General features: G+C 38.8%; 1 protein-coding gene across 1 annotated transcript in view; it reads right to left on the reverse strand.

Moving 5' to 3' along the window:
• LOC117215778 (palmitoleoyl-protein carboxylesterase NOTUM) overlaps positions 1–14,333 on the reverse strand; it is a 32,592-nt gene extending 18,259 nt beyond the window's left edge. Inside the window, exon 1 of the mRNA XM_033462250.1 lies at positions 13,334–14,333. Coding sequence (XP_033318141.1) covers positions 13,334–13,351 — 18 coding nt within the window. The 5' untranslated portion in view covers positions 13,352–14,333. The remainder of the gene's footprint in view (positions 1–13,333) is intronic.
• Between the last annotated feature and the right edge of the window lie 3,958 nt (positions 14,334–18,291).

An 18,291-nucleotide genomic window follows, 5' to 3' on the forward strand; every position in this document is an offset into this window, starting at 1 on the left:
CGATGCGTTTCTCTAACGCGCTTCATGGTTCATTATGCCGCGTAATCGCGAGGACATTTATATTCTACGAAGATTTCTCTGTGCTATTGTGCCATCGACCTAGATGCGCTAATTGGCTTAGCTCGTGATTCGATCGATTGTCTTCTCCTTTTTGGAGATGTATACTCAGCTTCTCGATCCTTTGAGCAACATCGATAATTAAGTCTCCAATGCATAAACCGGAGTAATATTAGTCTATAAGATTGCATCTTTAATTTAAGAGATACAGAAATAGGAATTATATGTCTTCGACAAAAATAATAAAATACTTTTAGGAAATTCTTATTTGAACCTTAGTAATTGAAAGGTTTCACTGTGAATGTTATTATGTTGCAGGAAAGCAATGAATTACCTTATCTCTTCTTTTGTACGATAATATATATCTGATTCTACATAGAGATTTTTTTTAATGTCTCCTCCACTTCTATCTATATGCACTTGTTACTTCCGTATCATAAAATTCCCGATTGTGTTCTAATTATTTCACTAGTACATATTTCGTCTTTTCTGATATAATTCTTCTACGTTGCTGATTATGGAAAAGTACATTACGCCGTTAGGGTGCCTTCAAACTATCAAAATATATTGCCAATATTTCAAAGTTTTCAACTAAAAGGATCAATACATATCGTCGATACAACTGTCAATATTGTATATAATTGTCGATATTGTATCAATAATATAAATATAATATGAATTCCTCTTTACATCATCAATTCTTACTTCCCCAATATGATGTCTTCACACCCCACACTAGTGTTCCATTCGCTTACCAAAAATCAAGATAAGGTTCATAAAAATATAAAGACTATGGTGCACAGAAGAAACCTATCGGGTACTAATAGTGTGCAAAGTAATCGGGAGCGTGTGGTGATTGCACGGTGGTCGTGACTGTCGGTTACGGTGGTAGAGGATGGTGGTGGCATTGGTGGCGCTGGCTCGGCCACTGCTAGCGGTGCTAGTGGCCGTGATGGCAATGGTAGCGGTGGTCCATCGGAGTAAATATATTGGATGGTGGTAGGATTGGTGGCGGTGTCTTCCGCTCTCTACTTGAGCCGCGTGCCCGCTCGCTCGTTCACGCCCGAGGTGCGCCTTTGATGTGCCGCCTACACCGCGTTCTTGCTAACTCTCGCGCCGCCAACCGCGCCGGATTCTGTTTTTCTTCCTTGGCAAAAATCTTCCACCGTCTTCGTCTTCGTTTCTCATCCACTTTCCACAATTCCTTCTCCCTTCCTCTTTATACCAGTTGGCGGCAAGCCTAGCGTATATACACGTTCGCACTCTTACATCCTTTTGCTCGTCTCTGCCCCTTCCTCCAGCTCGGTCTTCTTGCTTTTTCTGTCGTTATTCCTCCGGCCGGTTGCTCGTAGCCGGTAATAAACGAGAGTCGGAAAAATCGCGAACAGAAGGAGAACCGTCCGACGACGATGGCCTTGATTCGGAGGCGAAACGGAGGATCGATTATCGCCGGTCGTTTGAGGAATCGACCGCAGCGGAAATGACGTTTTTGCGAACGCGGGACCTTCTCTTTCCTCGAGTAGTACGCACATAGGCTTCCCTTCGCGTTTGCGTGTGACTACCAGGCGGATTTGAAATCAAAACTCCCCTCAGAAGAGTTGCGTTTGAAGTTTATTCTACGAAGAAATTCAATTTCAACTTGGATATTAATTTAAACTTAGATTTTAGATAGAAATTTTATTGCCGTTTTTGATAAGTAAGATTCGTTACGTATAACAAAGTTGTTTCGCACGACCAATTGTTACCAAGAAGAGTACCAATTGTTACGAAATTGTTCGATATTGACTTCTGCATGTTTCTTTGATCGTTTTATTCGTATTAATAAACGAGATACGTACTAATATATAGTCATTCATAAATATCTTCGTACATCTGAAGAATAAAAAAAAAAATAAAAAAAAATAATAATTTTCGCGATAAAATTACTTGAACTCATTATTTGTACGTTCTACATTGTACATCTTGTACATTGTACGTCTTTGCAGTGAAATTTGTTTAAATATATTTTATCCCTGCTGTTCTCCTCGCTTCTTTTTCTTGTTTGTATCTCTTCAGATACCTTTTTTTTCTTTGAATACTTTATTCGTACGGAGCACGAAATATACAGAAGGTAATAAAATTATACTAAACCAAACATTTAAACTCCATCCGTATTTTAATAGTGTCTATTAAATTCTACCGTCTCAAGTTATACAGACCCGACATCCTACTTGGACTGCTATCCTTAGGAAGGATAATAAAAATAACCCTGTTATAAGATATACGAAGACTTTCCTGACTTACCGTGCCGTAATTTAAATCCTACTGAAAAATGGACAGCACGTCAGTTTCCCAACGATGTGTTACGAAAACGACGTGGAACAAAGAGGTATCGAACGTGGCCGCGAGGCGAGTTAGATGAAATCGAACCCAACGTAGTAGCAGTTGCGTAGGCCAATCATTTTACGGGGGCTTATTTCGATGACCTATCTCTCTCCTTGTTTTGTGTTCCCTCTCCGTTCCCCCGCTCACGGACATTCTTCACGCGTGCTCGGTCCGCACGCGGATCCTTTTGCTGCATCCTTACGCTTTCCGGAAGCCCCTACAAACTTCGGCGCACTTCAAAGGTTCTCTTGGCGTTGATCAGCGCTCCGCCGTACAAATCGATAATGCGATTCATAGTTGCTCCGTGACGAAGTTTCGCTGTAGCCTTTTGTAACGTGGACACAGAGCCTCCGGGGACCTAATAGTCCTGCCTGTTCGACTTTACCGCTCTCCAAAAACGAAATCCTTATTTGATTCGTATAGATCGACCTATATCATCCAACTACACATATACGTAAATAGGAGCGTTGTGAAATTATATTTTAGTTTGAATGCCGATTTGTTTAGAGGATTTTTCGTTTTTATTGATTCGTGGCTAAGTTTTTGAGAGAATGGTTATCCAAAATTGTAGGGTTCATTTCGCTTCGCACGATGATTTTTTTAAAAGATCTTAGCATAGAATGTTAAGCACTTTGTGCTTTTCATAATTTTGTGGTTAAATTTTCAATATTTCTATATTACATTTCTGTATAATTAGTTGTAGGTGTCTCGCGATGTTCCAATTATTTCCGAAATTTTTCGTTCGCTTTTACTCAAAGAGTGATAAACAATTTGTCGAATTTCGAAGTGAATCTTCGCCTCGATTTAGCAGGTTCATCGTCACAGAGAAGCAGAAGCGATTCTCCAGAGCTGCATCGAGTCAAAGGGCTTTTGAGGGGGCGCCTCAACAAATTTGCAAACGGTTAGCGAGGGCACGCGTATTTATTCAGCCGTTCGTCTCTTTTTACTTCCTCAAAGACAGCGTCACTACCGCTTTTCTGACCAGTCGCTTCCTTTGATTCTTTCTATCGGTTCCCTCTTCCTTCTTTGTTCGCTACTCGTTTCCTTCTTGCCGCTTTCCTCTTACTTCCCTCTTAGGATCATTTCCTTTCTATTTCGATCATTTTCTTGTCTATTTGTTTATTTAACCATTTTTATCGTTCGTCGTATATCTGTAACCTTCTTTGTACATACCTATAGAGCATATAATTTTTCACGCAAATTTTTTCTAACGTTATTGTACATATATATGCTTCTCTAAAGATGATATAAATTTTTTGTCATTTCTTTAAAACATTTATTATATATATATATATCACTGTTTTTCCATTACGATAAAAGGTAAAAGACTTCGTTCTCTATGTTATCCCTTTGTATCTATTTTTTTGGTTAACGATTCGATCGACTGAAATATACCTACTGTTGCTCTTTTTCTAGTTTCAAGTTAATCCTTCTGATTTAGTATTCCTTGATTTTTATCTTTTTATGACTTTTATCTTTGCCTTCTATCATCTATCTACTATCCCTCTTCTTTATTCTGTCAAACCTTCAACCTGTTACATCCTGTATCTCCTTCGACCCTTATCAAATCCACGAATCCTCCACCTAATCCTTTTTCTTTTCTGTATCTTTCAATCCTCAGCATCTTCTGTCAAACCTTCAATCCTTTGCCCTCTATCAGCCTCCCTTTCTCCCTCATTAAATTCACCAATTCTGAATCTCACCTTCGTTTCTCATCCATTCCTGCCTCATCAAACTTTCACTTTCTGAATTCACCTTTTCCATATCCACATACACATTCTATCTTTCACTCTTTCCCTTCCTAATTTTCCTTTCTCCCTAAAACCCATTTAGTTTTATCCTCGAGAAACCTTTATCATCCTCAGTAAAGCTTTATTTGAGGAGCAATATCTACAAATGTGCATCTATTCAATGATCCTCAAGAAAACCGTACTGTTTATGGGACGTCCTAATATTTACCATCCCCTTGCTTCCAAGTGTATCAAATCTCCCTTTGTGCTTCGATGGGCCCGTCACCGTCTACCACCCCCGCCCTATCTTAACTCTCTTTCTTCGTCCATTCGTGGCCCGCTCGTTGTTCGTACACCCGTGTATATCGGTCTGTGGCGCACAGTCAGTTCACCGAGTACGCGGAACAAAGAGGGACAGAGGCGAACAAGAAGGACAGAGAAGGAGGAGCGTTTGATCTCACCGCCAAGGCAGATCGGCAAAAGGCCTTTTTCTGCGGGCCCCGAGAGAGCTTCAAGCCGACCTCAAAGACTTGACTGATGACTTGCGGCCACGACGACTCCGCGCGCATGGCTCTGGTCCCGCAAACCAGCGCTGGGACAAACCGACAGTTCAAGGGAGAAAAGAAGAGGAACATGTCGAGAAAGACGAACGAATGCAGCAAATAAGTAGAGGAGGATGGTCCACGTATGGCTTGCTGTTCTAGCGACGAACGCCGATTTCCTGCGAACGACGCGTGCCTACTCGCGTGTCAAACGAAGATTTGGGATTCCCTCGCTGGACACGGAACTCCGATGCTCCGACTCCAAGACTGGATTACACTCGCACTCGTGCTTCGTTGGTTTTACGGTTTACGTTTCAGGTGGTTGTAATGAAGTTCGTTCGGTGAGTTTTAATTTTTGAAGGTTATTGGTGAGACGAATTTATCGAGAAAAAGTAGTATTTTCTTTTAGAGATGCTTTGGATTAGGTTCGTGAAAATATAAAAATATTTATCGTATTAGGAAGATTTGAGAAATGGAGTGAAATTTTACAAAGACTTGGGAATATTCGAAAAAAGAAGAAAATTAAATCAGGAGTTTACTAGATGAACACCCTTCGTCAATCATAGTTACTACGGTACATTTCTGAACAAGCTTACGATTTGAGTCAATTGAGTTAAGAATTAAATATAGGAGCAACATTTTTCATATGAACACAAATCAATCTTAATCAAAACCATCCCCAAAAATCACCAAGTCATCCATAAAACAAATATACATCATCAAAACAACCTATATATATATATGTAGGTATGGCTATATAGCACCAAGCAAATATATATCAACCGCAGGATCGACGTATCCTACCAGGAAGCAAGACCCGCGATTTCATCCTGGCGTCATTGTCCCGACTACCATGGTGCTTACATAACGAACCGAGAACCATCAATTACGTCTTGCATAAAGCGGCGCTCGCCACGCAACAGCACTCTGCTCCGAGTCCGGTGACGCGAATAAATCGTCTATTGGCCCAGAAAAATCCGCCCGTGTCACACTTTTCATCGTCTAACCGGAAACCGGAACCCTCTGTGTTTCACTCGATCCACAGAATGATTAATTAAAAATTTTACATTGACTATCAATAGGTTAATAATGATACCAAAAAGAACAAGTAGTTACAATGTATATTTTTGTTTACTATAATATGATAATACGTGATGATCTAGATTTTATATGAATAGTAAACGAGACGTAGTAAACGTTGTTTGTAAAATATGCTATGTAAGTTAATTAAGATTTGTAAAGTATAATGGTGATACGGAAAATACAGTAGAACAATCTGTTCAGTAGTCCAAAAAAAAGGTATGAAATTTTAAAAAATTCGAATTCTTCTCACTGAAGAATTCATCTTTATTTCGTCATATCTACTGCTTCATTTTTATTCGCTGATCTACCAGATTATTTTTTAATTAGTCACAGATATACTGCGATAGTCTGTTGTAAACAGAACTCATAAACATCCATATAATTACTATTCATACGATATCCACTCGTTTTCCTCATTAACTATTACATTAAGTTTACATAGTAAGTACTCATGTTCAAATAAGCAGATTCAATCGGCAAAAGCTCAGTTAACCGGATATTAACTAACACCTGGTTCGTATGAATGAAATTCTACCATGCAAATATTTCCCAAATTTCCCTCTAAACGTAAGCTAGAACCTTTTACCACCGTTCTCTTCATAAACCCGATCAACCAGTCAAAAATTGATAGTTGATAGGGTAGTAATGGTATCTAGCAGACAGAGTACCTGTAGTGTTGATCTCAGTGCACGTGATCATTGGAAAACGAAGCACGAGCAAGCAACTAACAAGGAAGAGACGACAGAAAGGAAGAAAGAGAAAGGCGGAAAGGAAAAAAGAGAAAGGGAGCATCGGGGGCTAGTCAGGTCAGCGTCGCCGACGGCTGGCTGGGCTGTGGGGTATACGAGGAAGAGGAGCGTTGTTCTTGGGCCCGCCGTTCGGAGGGGATGGCTCGGAGGAGAGACTGTCGGCTCCTTTGAAGTCGGTCGGTACCGTGTGTAATTAGGCCGCCGCTCCCCACCCCGCCCTCAGTCTCTGATCTCGCCGCGCTGTGTCGCTAATTGCTCACCGCCCCACGGCAGAAGCGTCGTCGTTGTCGTCATCGTTATCCTCGTCCAATTCTACATCAGGTACCAACGTCGTTGTCGTCATTGCCGCCGCCGTCGCCGTCGTCGTTGAGGAAGAGTCGTCATGGGGTCGTTGTTGATTCGGGTTTGTCGAGTCCTCTTAAAGTGTAACGAACTAGACAAGCTGCCCCGTCTAAACTAAACATCAACGTGGACGTGTGCTAATTCCTAGCCAGAGGCTATGCACCAGGTAGACCTCGAGTTGGACGAGCTTCGGTAGCCAAGCATAAACGATGCGATCCAGAAGGTTTCTCGTTGCCCCAGGACCACGTTCTATGTGTCTCTATAGGATAGGGGTGCTATATAGAATCGTGTTAAGGATTTTGGAAAGTTTGGAAGTTGTATTTGAGAAGTGGTATTGAAGGTTTGCTTTCTGGCATTGAGTTTTCAATTTCAATGAAGCTTTTAGTGCGATGCCTTAAACTCTTGCATACTTTGTTCTTTGTTTACTTTTGTAGTTTCCTTAGGAGACTTCCGCCTTTCGCTCGCGTAACTGTAGCTTCATTAAGGGCTGAACGATATACATTGGTACTGAATAACGTCGAAACACATGCTATACCTTTTCAAGGTTTTATGGATTTTACCCCGGAAGCCTTGATTTTCATAATCGTCATTTTATTGATAATTGAGTTTAATTCAATATTTGTTTCTTTAATTCGAAGTTATTTTAGTTTTATTTAACATTTTTACAATGGATCCATTTATACGAATCTGCTAGGAGTCAAGTAATTTATGTAGCTGATAAAAGCCCGTCGTAAGAATTCTTGTTCGAGCAAACCGTTTCAATCAACAAGTAGGAACCAGAAGTTCATTTAGTCAGACACTAACTTAACTTTCCTTCACATAGATGGAGCTCACATAAACAAAGCTCTACTACAAATTACTCAATTTTTTAAGAATCTCTTTTTATTTACTTCTTTCCATTTATTTCCTTACTATTTTTACTCGTTTCTTCTTCTACCTTTTTTCAAGTATTAAATACAAAGTCCTCTTGTTTGGAAACAATCTGTGCGTTTCTCGTAAAGCATACAGTTAGAATTCTTTGCGAGCCTATCTAACACCGTTGCTCCCATTTTTGACGTTCACATTCCGGCTGCAGCAATCTGCCGGCTTGGAAAAACGTGCTAATTCACCGTCTTACAACCAGACAATGACTCGGTATTCAGGACATTCCGGACATTCGGTTGAATGTGGAAAGACACGCGGAACCAGTGAGAGTTCGTTGCGAAAACCGGAGATGTTTTAAACCCAATAAGTTATGCCAAGCAATCGAACAATATGAATATATTTACTGAGAATGAGAGTATTACGAGTTTCGCAGACTACAAGTTAATTCTTCGGTAGGAGTAAAGCTCGAGGAGAGAGAACGTTTTCTGTCGAGAATATAATCGAATGAATTAATCAGTGATTCATACGATTACAATCGCGAGACTGTAATTTGTTTCGTCGGTGTTCTTTAATTTGAAACATAGTAATGGAAGCAGATCTAGATAACGGAGGTATACGCTGATGTAATGAGTTAAAAACGTACCTTTACGTAATTAAGATCGGTAATTATTGCTATGAAATGTAATAAGCCTACGTAATTTATAACGTACGCTTCTTTTAATATTTTCCACTTTTCTTCCATTGCTGGGAATAAAATCATATTAAGTATATTATGTGTCTCAACCAAATATATTTGAACTATCAAAAATTTGATCGATAAATCATTCAATAACAAAGTATCTTGGACGTTGTATTTTTTTATAAATGTCAGACAGAAAAATCCGAAACGACAGCTTTTACGGCCTTTTTTTTTAGGTAGATTGATGGTTTGTTTTCATCTTTATGGAACTTTCTGACAGAAAAAATATTCGATACTGTGTGTTGAAAGAATATCCTAACAAAAATAAAAAAGCTATAAAATTCAACCGCAATGAAATAAATGAACTATCCGATAAGTAGAAAATAATCATAGGTAACGGTTAATATTATACTGAAGACTAATTACTAGAAACTTCGGTTAAACAATATATTTATTTCTATGCAAACAACGAACATGACAGATCTTTTCGATCGACATTACATTACATTACATTAAAAGGCATTGAAAGTTTATTTTTAGTTGCACCGTAGGATTTTGGAATACTCCTAACAGAACAAATATTTTTATAACTATGCTATTCGATAATACGCGATATTAAATAATCCTTATAATCCTCTATTAAGTCAAATCTTAACACCATAACTTGTAAGACCATATTGCAAATTTAAATTTCGAGATACATTAGAGTTTCATTTAACTTAACCCATTCCCATTTCACTGTAACGGTTAATAAAGCAATCAATATCATTCAAGGATTAACAAAACAGCCACCGGAATTTCTTTGATCGACTAAAATTCTCAAATCAGACTCTTATTGTTAGAAAATGAATTCAGAGTAGAAACACTTTTCGACAATTCACCGAAACGTACAAAACGCTACAACAGCGATGGAGCATCTTTCTGCGAGCTAACCGAAAAGACACATGGAGATTCAACCGCAAATCTAACCGAAAATCCAGCTTTGGCGAATCGAAACAAAACGTTCCGACGCAAATGCAGTGGAAAGGCGAATAAATAAGAGATAGAAGGGCTTAACGAGCGGAGGAAACGAGAAAGCAGTCGCAATGGGCGAGTCAGAGAAAGGGGAGAATCGATGTAAAGACTATGCATGGCGCGCGAAATCACAAACGAAATCTCGATGTAAACATGCTTAAACTGTAATCTCTGCCTTTCGGCTCTTTCTCTCGTCGGAGTTGTACTTGTTGCACGTCTACCCTTTGATGTCGGTCATGCACTGCTCGAAATCAATTTAGACTCATTAACGGGGCTTGAACACAGTGCCAAAGGATATCCGAGCAAACATCGCGTGCCATTAACCTTGCCTCCTTTAGCAGGTGCCGCGGAGTCCTCCTTCTCGACTTCCTTTTGTTTCTCGCGAGCGTTTTCGATCCCCTATTTTGGGAGACACGCGTCGCACACCAACCAGATTGCAGATTCTCTTTTTCAGGTATCTTGGATACGATGCAGCGGGAATTTCGTCAATTTGAGATCGATTGGGAAGATCTTTGCTAGAGCGCGGATTTTTATGCACATGTGGAGAATTGAAGAGTGTAATTATTAGAATGCAGATTTTTATGAATTTATGAAAAATTTAAAGGCGCAAAGATGCACAGAATAAAATGCAAGAATACAGAAAACGTAGAAAATAGAGAACTCGTTATAACATTTAACAGATAAAATGATTTCTGCTTTGATTCCATTTCCTTGAGAATGTTTATAAAAACATTGGTATAGATATTCTCAGTCTAGTAATGATACAAAAGCATATAAAATAAGACATAGTAGTCGATACAGCGAGGATCGGATAAAATTTAGGGGTGAGATTTTGAAGTTTAATGTCGATCGGGTAATTTTTAAACAATTATCGACGAACGATGTTTCGGATTTTTCGCTTTAAACGAACGATCTTCGTTTAAAGACGGGTCAAAGATCTGAAGATTAGACTTCAAAGCTCGGTAAGAAATTCTTTTACCGGATGACGCATGTTTTCTCGTTCAAAGCAGATTTTTCTGTTCATTGAACGAGTGTTCGAAACTTGATACTGAGCAGATGATTTCCCTTGAGATCAAATAACCCGACGTGCTTTAGTAGCGCAATCATTAAAACGAAAATTTGCCGATTCTGGAACCATTGGTAACAGAGAAGAACGACTCAATGACAATTTAAATATAAATAATTATAAAATTCCATTATCAAGATTACTTTTCCTAATACAAGTAAAAAGTTCAAAATATACAGATAAAGAATTTTAAATCAAACCAGCGGTTCTCTTGCGCACGATTTAACTAATATCATTGGTGAAATCTTCACTAGTGAATTTTCTAATTTGCAAGTCTCCTGATTACCATATTTGACACATAATTACAACAGACAAATGTATAATACAAACTCCAACATGTACCAGCTCAATGCCCTAATATTATTGTCCCATAAATTACGTGTACGCGAGAACTCAGTTCTCTAAACAACCAGGGACGAACCATTCCTCAAGTTGCGACCTCTATCCACTTAATCCCCCCGAGAAGATTTCACGGAAGTAGCAAAGTTCTCTCCTCAAGTCGACAGCCACGTTCGCAATAAATTACAATGTCTTGCCCCTTTGAGGCGCAACGAAATGTCACGAGCATTGGACGGCTCGTGGAATCTGAACGTAATTAATCGAGGGATAAAAAAGGAAGAAAGTGGAGAGGATGGTAGAGTTTTGGCGCCACGTATCCAATGGCACAACCAAAGACACCAGCGTGCATCCCATGGGCATGGGCAAAGAACAGCCATAAATTTAGGCGAGTCGTTCGTTCTCGCGGTTTGTCGCATGCGTCTCGATTCGCGAGCGTGATTTATTATGTGTTCGAGGATCGCGTGCGGTCTCGTTCCAGACGCATGTGCCGCCCCCGGTTGGAACTTCAACGTCGGACTCGAGGAAGTCCAACAATCTCGAGGGCTCTTCGCTCTTAAATCTAGCGGAAGAAATTTCAGCGTGTTCTGAATTTAATTAGCCTGCTGCGAAGATATCTTATATCTCTGGCTACCGTGGTCTCAACATTTTGCTCTTATTCTGTTTGACAATTGAGTCTGCCAGAGGCCAAACTGATCAGCTATAAATTTTAAACCAGTAAAATGTATACCAAACACATTGAAGTGGAAGACATACGAAAAGACATATAATGGACAGAGAAATCCAAGCTTTTATCCAATGTTTTATTCGGAAAAAATTGCGTTGTTGTCAATTTATAACATTCCTAGTTTGGTTGATAAATTTTAAATTTTGAGCGCAGAAAAAATTTAGATGTGAATGGCGTGGATTTTCAAAAATGGAACAATATTTCCATTGGTGTCAGAGATCAAGTTAACCAATACCACTGATATACATTTTACTATTTTATCTTTCTTATCACAACATTATCGATGTTTATATAAATTTATGTTTTAATGTATTACATAATTTAAGAAACTTGTTTCATCTACTATATAATTGTATCATGACAAGCACTTTAATTCGCACATTTTACATATTTTTCCATATTACTAGATGATGTTCATCAATTATATTAATCCTCTGAAATAATATATCATATCCTTTAAAAAGGACAATACCATTAAACATTTATAACTAAAGGAACATTTATTCAATAATTAAAACTACAATAAAATTAAAATCATAGTCCTCTTAAGTTCCCAACACAGCAGTACTTTGTTATTTTAAATATCATTCACAAGAAATTATGTCAGAAACATGGAACTCGATCCGATTAAGTGATACCAAGTAACAGTAGCAACTTCAAACAGATTGCAACCGAAAAGAAAGCAAAGAAAAAAGTCAGGGATTGCGGGGGCGGTCGAAACAAAGAAGTATCTAGAGAGTTAGGGGCACGCTGGCAAAAGTCAAATAATCCCAGGATGGCCGGAAATTTCGTGAAAGCCAGAGGTTCAAAAGCTTTTGTTAAATCGTACTTAAAAGTTAAAACTCGGTAAAGGACCTGACCAGATATCGGGGCGGGTTGGGGTGTACAATGGAGGGAGAAGTACAACAGGGGACCATGAAAGCTGGAGATGATCAAAGAGCGTTAGAAGAAAATCGGGTTGTCTTGCCGCTATCCGTTTTACGCTTACACATACACACCAACCTTTTCGTTGGCATAAAATAAAGACACCATGGGAATCTACTGTTTCTTAACAACGCGCATTGCTCTTCATTACTCTCCCACCGTTTTTGATTTGTTCATGTATTCATGGACTTTATAACATTTGTTGATTACATGTTATTTATATAGTTTTTGCTTTACTTTGAATACATGATATGTTTTTGCATATTATGCACATTTTATAGAAATTTGCCTTCTTTCAATCTCACATAAGCGTATAAATAATAATAGTTCAATTATAAACAAGATCATCTTTTTCAACTCTTTTATTGCATATACGAGAAAATCTATATATAAACGTAACGTCATATAATGTAACGTATGATTATTAAGCATAAAACAAGTTGCTTATGGTTTCTTGTGCTATATTTATTATTACGAATGTATCTAAGACAAGAAAAATATACGTTTTTAAATTGTTGCTTGTCGTATTATTATTCCATATCGATAAATTATTTGGAGATATTTTAGTATCAGAATTATCGTTAATATTTTCAGATTGTTCCTCGTTTCTGTTACAACGAAAATCTTTGCAAAGAGTTTCACTTTTCTTTCTCGTTAACTTTAAAGAAGTTCCATGGACGTTTCATCAAATACTTACAGTAAGAAATAGCAGTTAACTCTTGACCCTACAATACAACACCTCTATACGATTTAAAAAACGTATTACTTCAAAAACACAATGAACTGTCAAAAAAAAAAAACGTCTTACGCTTTTCAAACAAGCGTTAAAAGCATCAAGAGAAAGCTTCGAACTCACCTGCAGCTCCATTCTCATCTTCTCGTTGCTTAGTTCCGGGTGTTCGCCGTAAGTACTCCAATGCCACTCAGGAAGCTTCCCAGAGTAAACCAACCTCAACTTCCCGATCACCCTTCGATCATCTTCACCCTCTGCATCTCTCCTCGTGACAATGCTTCACAAGCCAAAAACACCACGATAATTCGTCATACTGTCATCAACGTGACAAAAACCTCGATTCCTCTCTATAATAATCGATGTCCGACGTGACATTCGACACGAATCAATGTATATCCGCTCGATGATATGTTCCATGCGAAAGAATACTGTTGGAAAAGATGAATGAAAAAACTTGCTTGTTTTCTGTCGAAGCGGAGTGCAAAGACCACGTGGTGGCAGAACGCGTGAAAACGCTCCAGCTCGAACCGGTCTCTGCTCGATACACGTCCTCGTTGACGGTTCGCGGCGAACTGCCGCCACTTTTCGCTTCACACGCTTCCTCTTCTCTTCTCCTTCTTCGTTCCTTCCTGCGGGCCGAGCCCTTCTTCCGAGTCACGAGGAGAGTCGGTGCGCGCACGTGCCGGCCACGGCCGAGGAACAGCGACCGACACCTCCTCTTCTTCGCGCTTCACCCTTTCTCTCGTTCGCCGTTTGCCTCTCTTCTTGTTCGTCGGCCGCTTTGTTGCTGCCGGCCTCTTCTTGCTCTTTTGCCGCTTGTTTGTTGTGGGTGTTTTCTTTGACGGCTGCGTCCGCGCCGCTCTTTTTCAGACCCGGAAGACCACAGCCCGGGGGAAGATTAATTGACGGGGGATTTTTAGGGGAGGAACCTTCTGTCCCTTTTCATCTATCCTTACGTCTCTTTTTATCCCCTGATCCTTCGCGTCGCCACCTCCATTGTACCCTTTATTCCTCAGATTTCAACTCCACGCTTTCCACCAAACGGGAATTTGATCGACAGCACAGATGGGAGATGTACGATGACACAATCGTTCCTCGCAATGTCATAGGATTTTGATGATAATTTACGGTGACGTTGGGATAACGTTTAGTATATTTTTGTTAATTTCTATTGGCGGGAAATATTATTTGGTAAGTAGATCTTTGGAGATTCTTTTTCTATATTTTATTTCCAAAGGGTGGTTCGTTCATTCGTAGATATGTACTATGAATTATTCTGGGAAATTTTGTCTCGTGTAACTTATTAATGGATGTTGTATACAATGCTGTCTACTACCAGTTAATAATTTTTATTCTTTCATACCACAGTGTACATAATTTGCTCCCTTTAAAGTTTCAAAATTCTTTTCGTAAAAAATTCTGTCCTTTCGCAATCTTCGATACCCTCAATCTTCCTGGATACTTTTTTTCCAAGAGTTGCCGATTTTATTTTTCTAAATATACCTGTTATGACACTATTTGCTCTTTGACGGATAAATTTAAGTCTACTTCGGTTCACCGTTGTTTGGATAACACATACGAGGGTGGTTCTCGTGAGCTGGAAGATCGAAAGATCCACGCGGTATCTAATTGTAAGTTTCAAGGACTTCACGTGACTCTCAGGTACGGGTATACTACTCCGAATGGTTGGAGGTTCCTTGCACCATCGGAGCTTGGCACTGACTGACAATCGGGCCAGGTTAAACCGCGCGAAGTAACCAGACAACAGTGTCGGCGCGGAAGGGCAGGGGAAGGCATCGAGTCACAGAGAATCGGCTGGAGAGGGATAAGGAAGGGGCGATGGAGACGATTTCACGTGGAGGGTTGTTTTGATTAGGAAATTTCGCTATGGTAATTGTTGCCCTTAGAATAGTATAGATTTGTCGTTAAGATTTAACTAGGCAGACAAACAGTAGCTTTGAATGATCGTGAACATTCTGCGTCTTGACTTGGTATAAAGTTACAGTGTGCATGTATAATTATTTAGACAAAGTGTTTCGTGAAATTTTGTTGAATTACATTAGTTTATTTTATACTGATTTTATACTGATTTTTCGACCATTTACATTTTGGAACCTTATTTAGTAATACGTGGTAGCATTATGAGGCAAACGTACCGCCCACAAAAGAGTAACATGTTTATACTTCGATAAAAAAGTTTAAGTTCGATACATGTACATATTTAGATTGCTTCATTTACCTCGGAGTGTCCTCCTTTCTTCGTAATGTTACGTAAACTTTCATCACTTCACTTGTAAGTTTTCGTAACTCCCTAACGAATACGCTCTTGTATCCAATATTTCAGAATTACAGACTATAAGGAGAGGAAACTATCTGCGTTATAGAAAATATCCCGCTAACCATTAGCATTTTAAGTACTTCTAAATATCTTCTGAAAAGTTCGATAGATCTTCACTTATTCGACACTTTGTACCGCGAAAATTTTTGTTACACTCCTGCACACCTTTATACAGTGGAACTTTGCAAAAGAGATAGTTTATAAGTTCTTCTAAAATTTGCTCTACTTCCTTTTTCCTCTTTTTATCGGTGAAATTAACACAAGAAACAATTTTCATATTATCAATGTCGCTGCAATCGCGTTATCGGATTTCGTGACATCAACACTTTGCACTCCGAATTTTATTTTAATTTCGTTACCAGCAGCTCCCAACGCTTTTGAGTGTTTTATTTGGAATTTACTTTAACTAAAAAATAAGACAATTTACATAAATAAAGGAAGAAAGAAATTCACTTAAATACCAGTTTTATTCACACTATTGTTGTATTTTGTAATTTTTAAGTGTATGATATATCTTGAAATAATTTCCAGAATGCAATCCTGGTTTCTTTTCGCACGTTTTACAAAAAAAAAAGGTGGAAAGAATGTCGAGTGGAATTCGACAAAGGAGCTCCTGGGATAAAAACTGACGTCGAGTCACACTCGACGTAGGAGTGCAAAAGGTTAATTTTCTGAATCTAATAACGGCATAAGGAGACCATATTTTCCAAACTTATTACTCTAATTATATAATAAAACAGTCGATCATTATCTTATGATAGGTAGATTATAGAAATTTACAAGTGCAAAAATGATAAAAAAGATAAAGAACATACACGACATTCGTGGTAAAATAAATCAAATACCCGAATAAGGATAAGAATATATAGTATTTATTAGGCAAAATCTCTTTCTCTCTCTCTTTCTCTTTCTCTTTAGTTATGGCTACAGAAATATAAAACTGCATAAACATCCTGTACGAGAAATTTGGTCCACCCTTCGGAAGGATCCCGATATATTTATTGTTGCGTTATGAGAGGCCATGTGTTGTGGACCTTTCATTAAATGAACAAGTTGCGAAAATATCAACAGTGGTTTATATTGTTGTTTGTTTTGGCAGATTATCTCTATTAGAGCAATGTGAGATCTCGTTCAATCAATAGATCGTTACATTGCGATAAGATTCGTTCACATTATTTTAACATAAATTCTGCTCGATCTTCCTTACCTTCTAAGCCGTTTTCACGTGATCCATATATCGTTAAATCTCCTTATCGAAGCTGCGGCGGGGGTTGTGCCGGTGAACGAAGGGGGAGGCGTATCGGGTAGAAAAAGCCTATTGCTCGAAAAACGGGTTTGCGGTGCCGCGGGTGCTGCCGGGTGCGCTGTAGTTTATCGTTGAAATCGTGTAGCACGTTACGGTACACCGCGATCATTAGCAGCTAGAAGCCGCCTGCCTGCCGGGAAGGCTGCACGATACTCGCTTAGATATCTGCTTGTTCCACCGAGGTGATCGCACCGATTCGAGGAACCTATGAACCAAACGTCGCATAGCAATTTAGGAGGGCAAAAATGTCATTTATGTCATTTGTGTTATATAGGCAGATGCTTTTTTTCTATTCATATTTTATAATATGGTAATTGGAGCAACGAAATTGAGAAGAATTTTTTGTAACTATAATGGATTATCGATCGTCGGATTATTCAATGATTGCCGATTATTGGAAAGCATCGATTATTTTATGATAGAGAGTGAATCGAGATGGTTTAGGTACAAGAAAAGTTTCGATTTTCAAAGTGTGAGTTTCTCGTGTTATTCTAAAAACATCGTTCGTTTAATCCTCAATAAAATGTTATCGCCAGTTTGATGTAATTTGTGTCAAGTTTGATTCAATGCTTTCAAACAAAACGTACTACTATTTTCTTAATAAAATTTTACTTGCAGATTAGATCTTTTAGCGTGCGTAGTTAAATATGCATTGAGTTCTTTTTACTTTCTTTGTAATTTGCTTCGCAAAGAAATTAATTTAATTTTTCAGCTCGCTCAATTTAATTAAGTAAATCTTTTCCGTCTATCCTACTCTAAAACAGTAAAATCGTCTCTTTTAAACATCTTTAGCTTAAGTTAATATTAATTAAAGCAATATATATTGCTCCGTCATAAATTGATTAAAACAACCTGTTAATTCAATATCGATTTATCTGGAACTACCCCATGGGGGTTGAAAGCAACGAACGACGAAGGAAACTACAATGGAAGCCACTAAATGTAGTAAACTTCTACACGACACGTATACACAGACGTGATATACCGTAGAGAGAGTGGACAAGCATAACTTTTTGCCGATCTCTAGCAGATTTCTTTACGGAGACGCCAGCTTGAGGCGATCGAAATGACGTTATTAACGAAGAACGTGACGCCAGGATGTTATCGTGGTCGACTAAACGATAAGCAAAAGATCAGGTCCACCGTATCAGGAATCTTATGGCGTGAGTCATCGCTGAACCGGTCGATACCAATTGAGGCCGATCGGGAGTTGAAACGATCGTTTGCGGCTGTGGCCTCTCCGTCTTTGGCGGACTTTTAAAACGATCATCGACGAGAGAAAACGAAACGATTCGATTAAAATTTGATCACCTTCTTCGCATGTATACGCAATTGAGAAATCGAGGAACAAATATGGGATTGCTCGATTACAATCGATGATAGGGTCTAGATGAGATCAAATATTTGAAACCGAAACGCGCGAATGTAAACGTATTT

Source organism: Bombus bifarius, unplaced genomic scaffold (assembly GCF_011952205.1).
Source record: "Bombus bifarius isolate JDL3187 unplaced genomic scaffold, Bbif_JDL3187 scf7180000009790, whole genome shotgun sequence".
Lineage (NCBI taxonomy): Eukaryota > Metazoa > Arthropoda > Insecta > Hymenoptera > Apidae > Bombus > Bombus bifarius.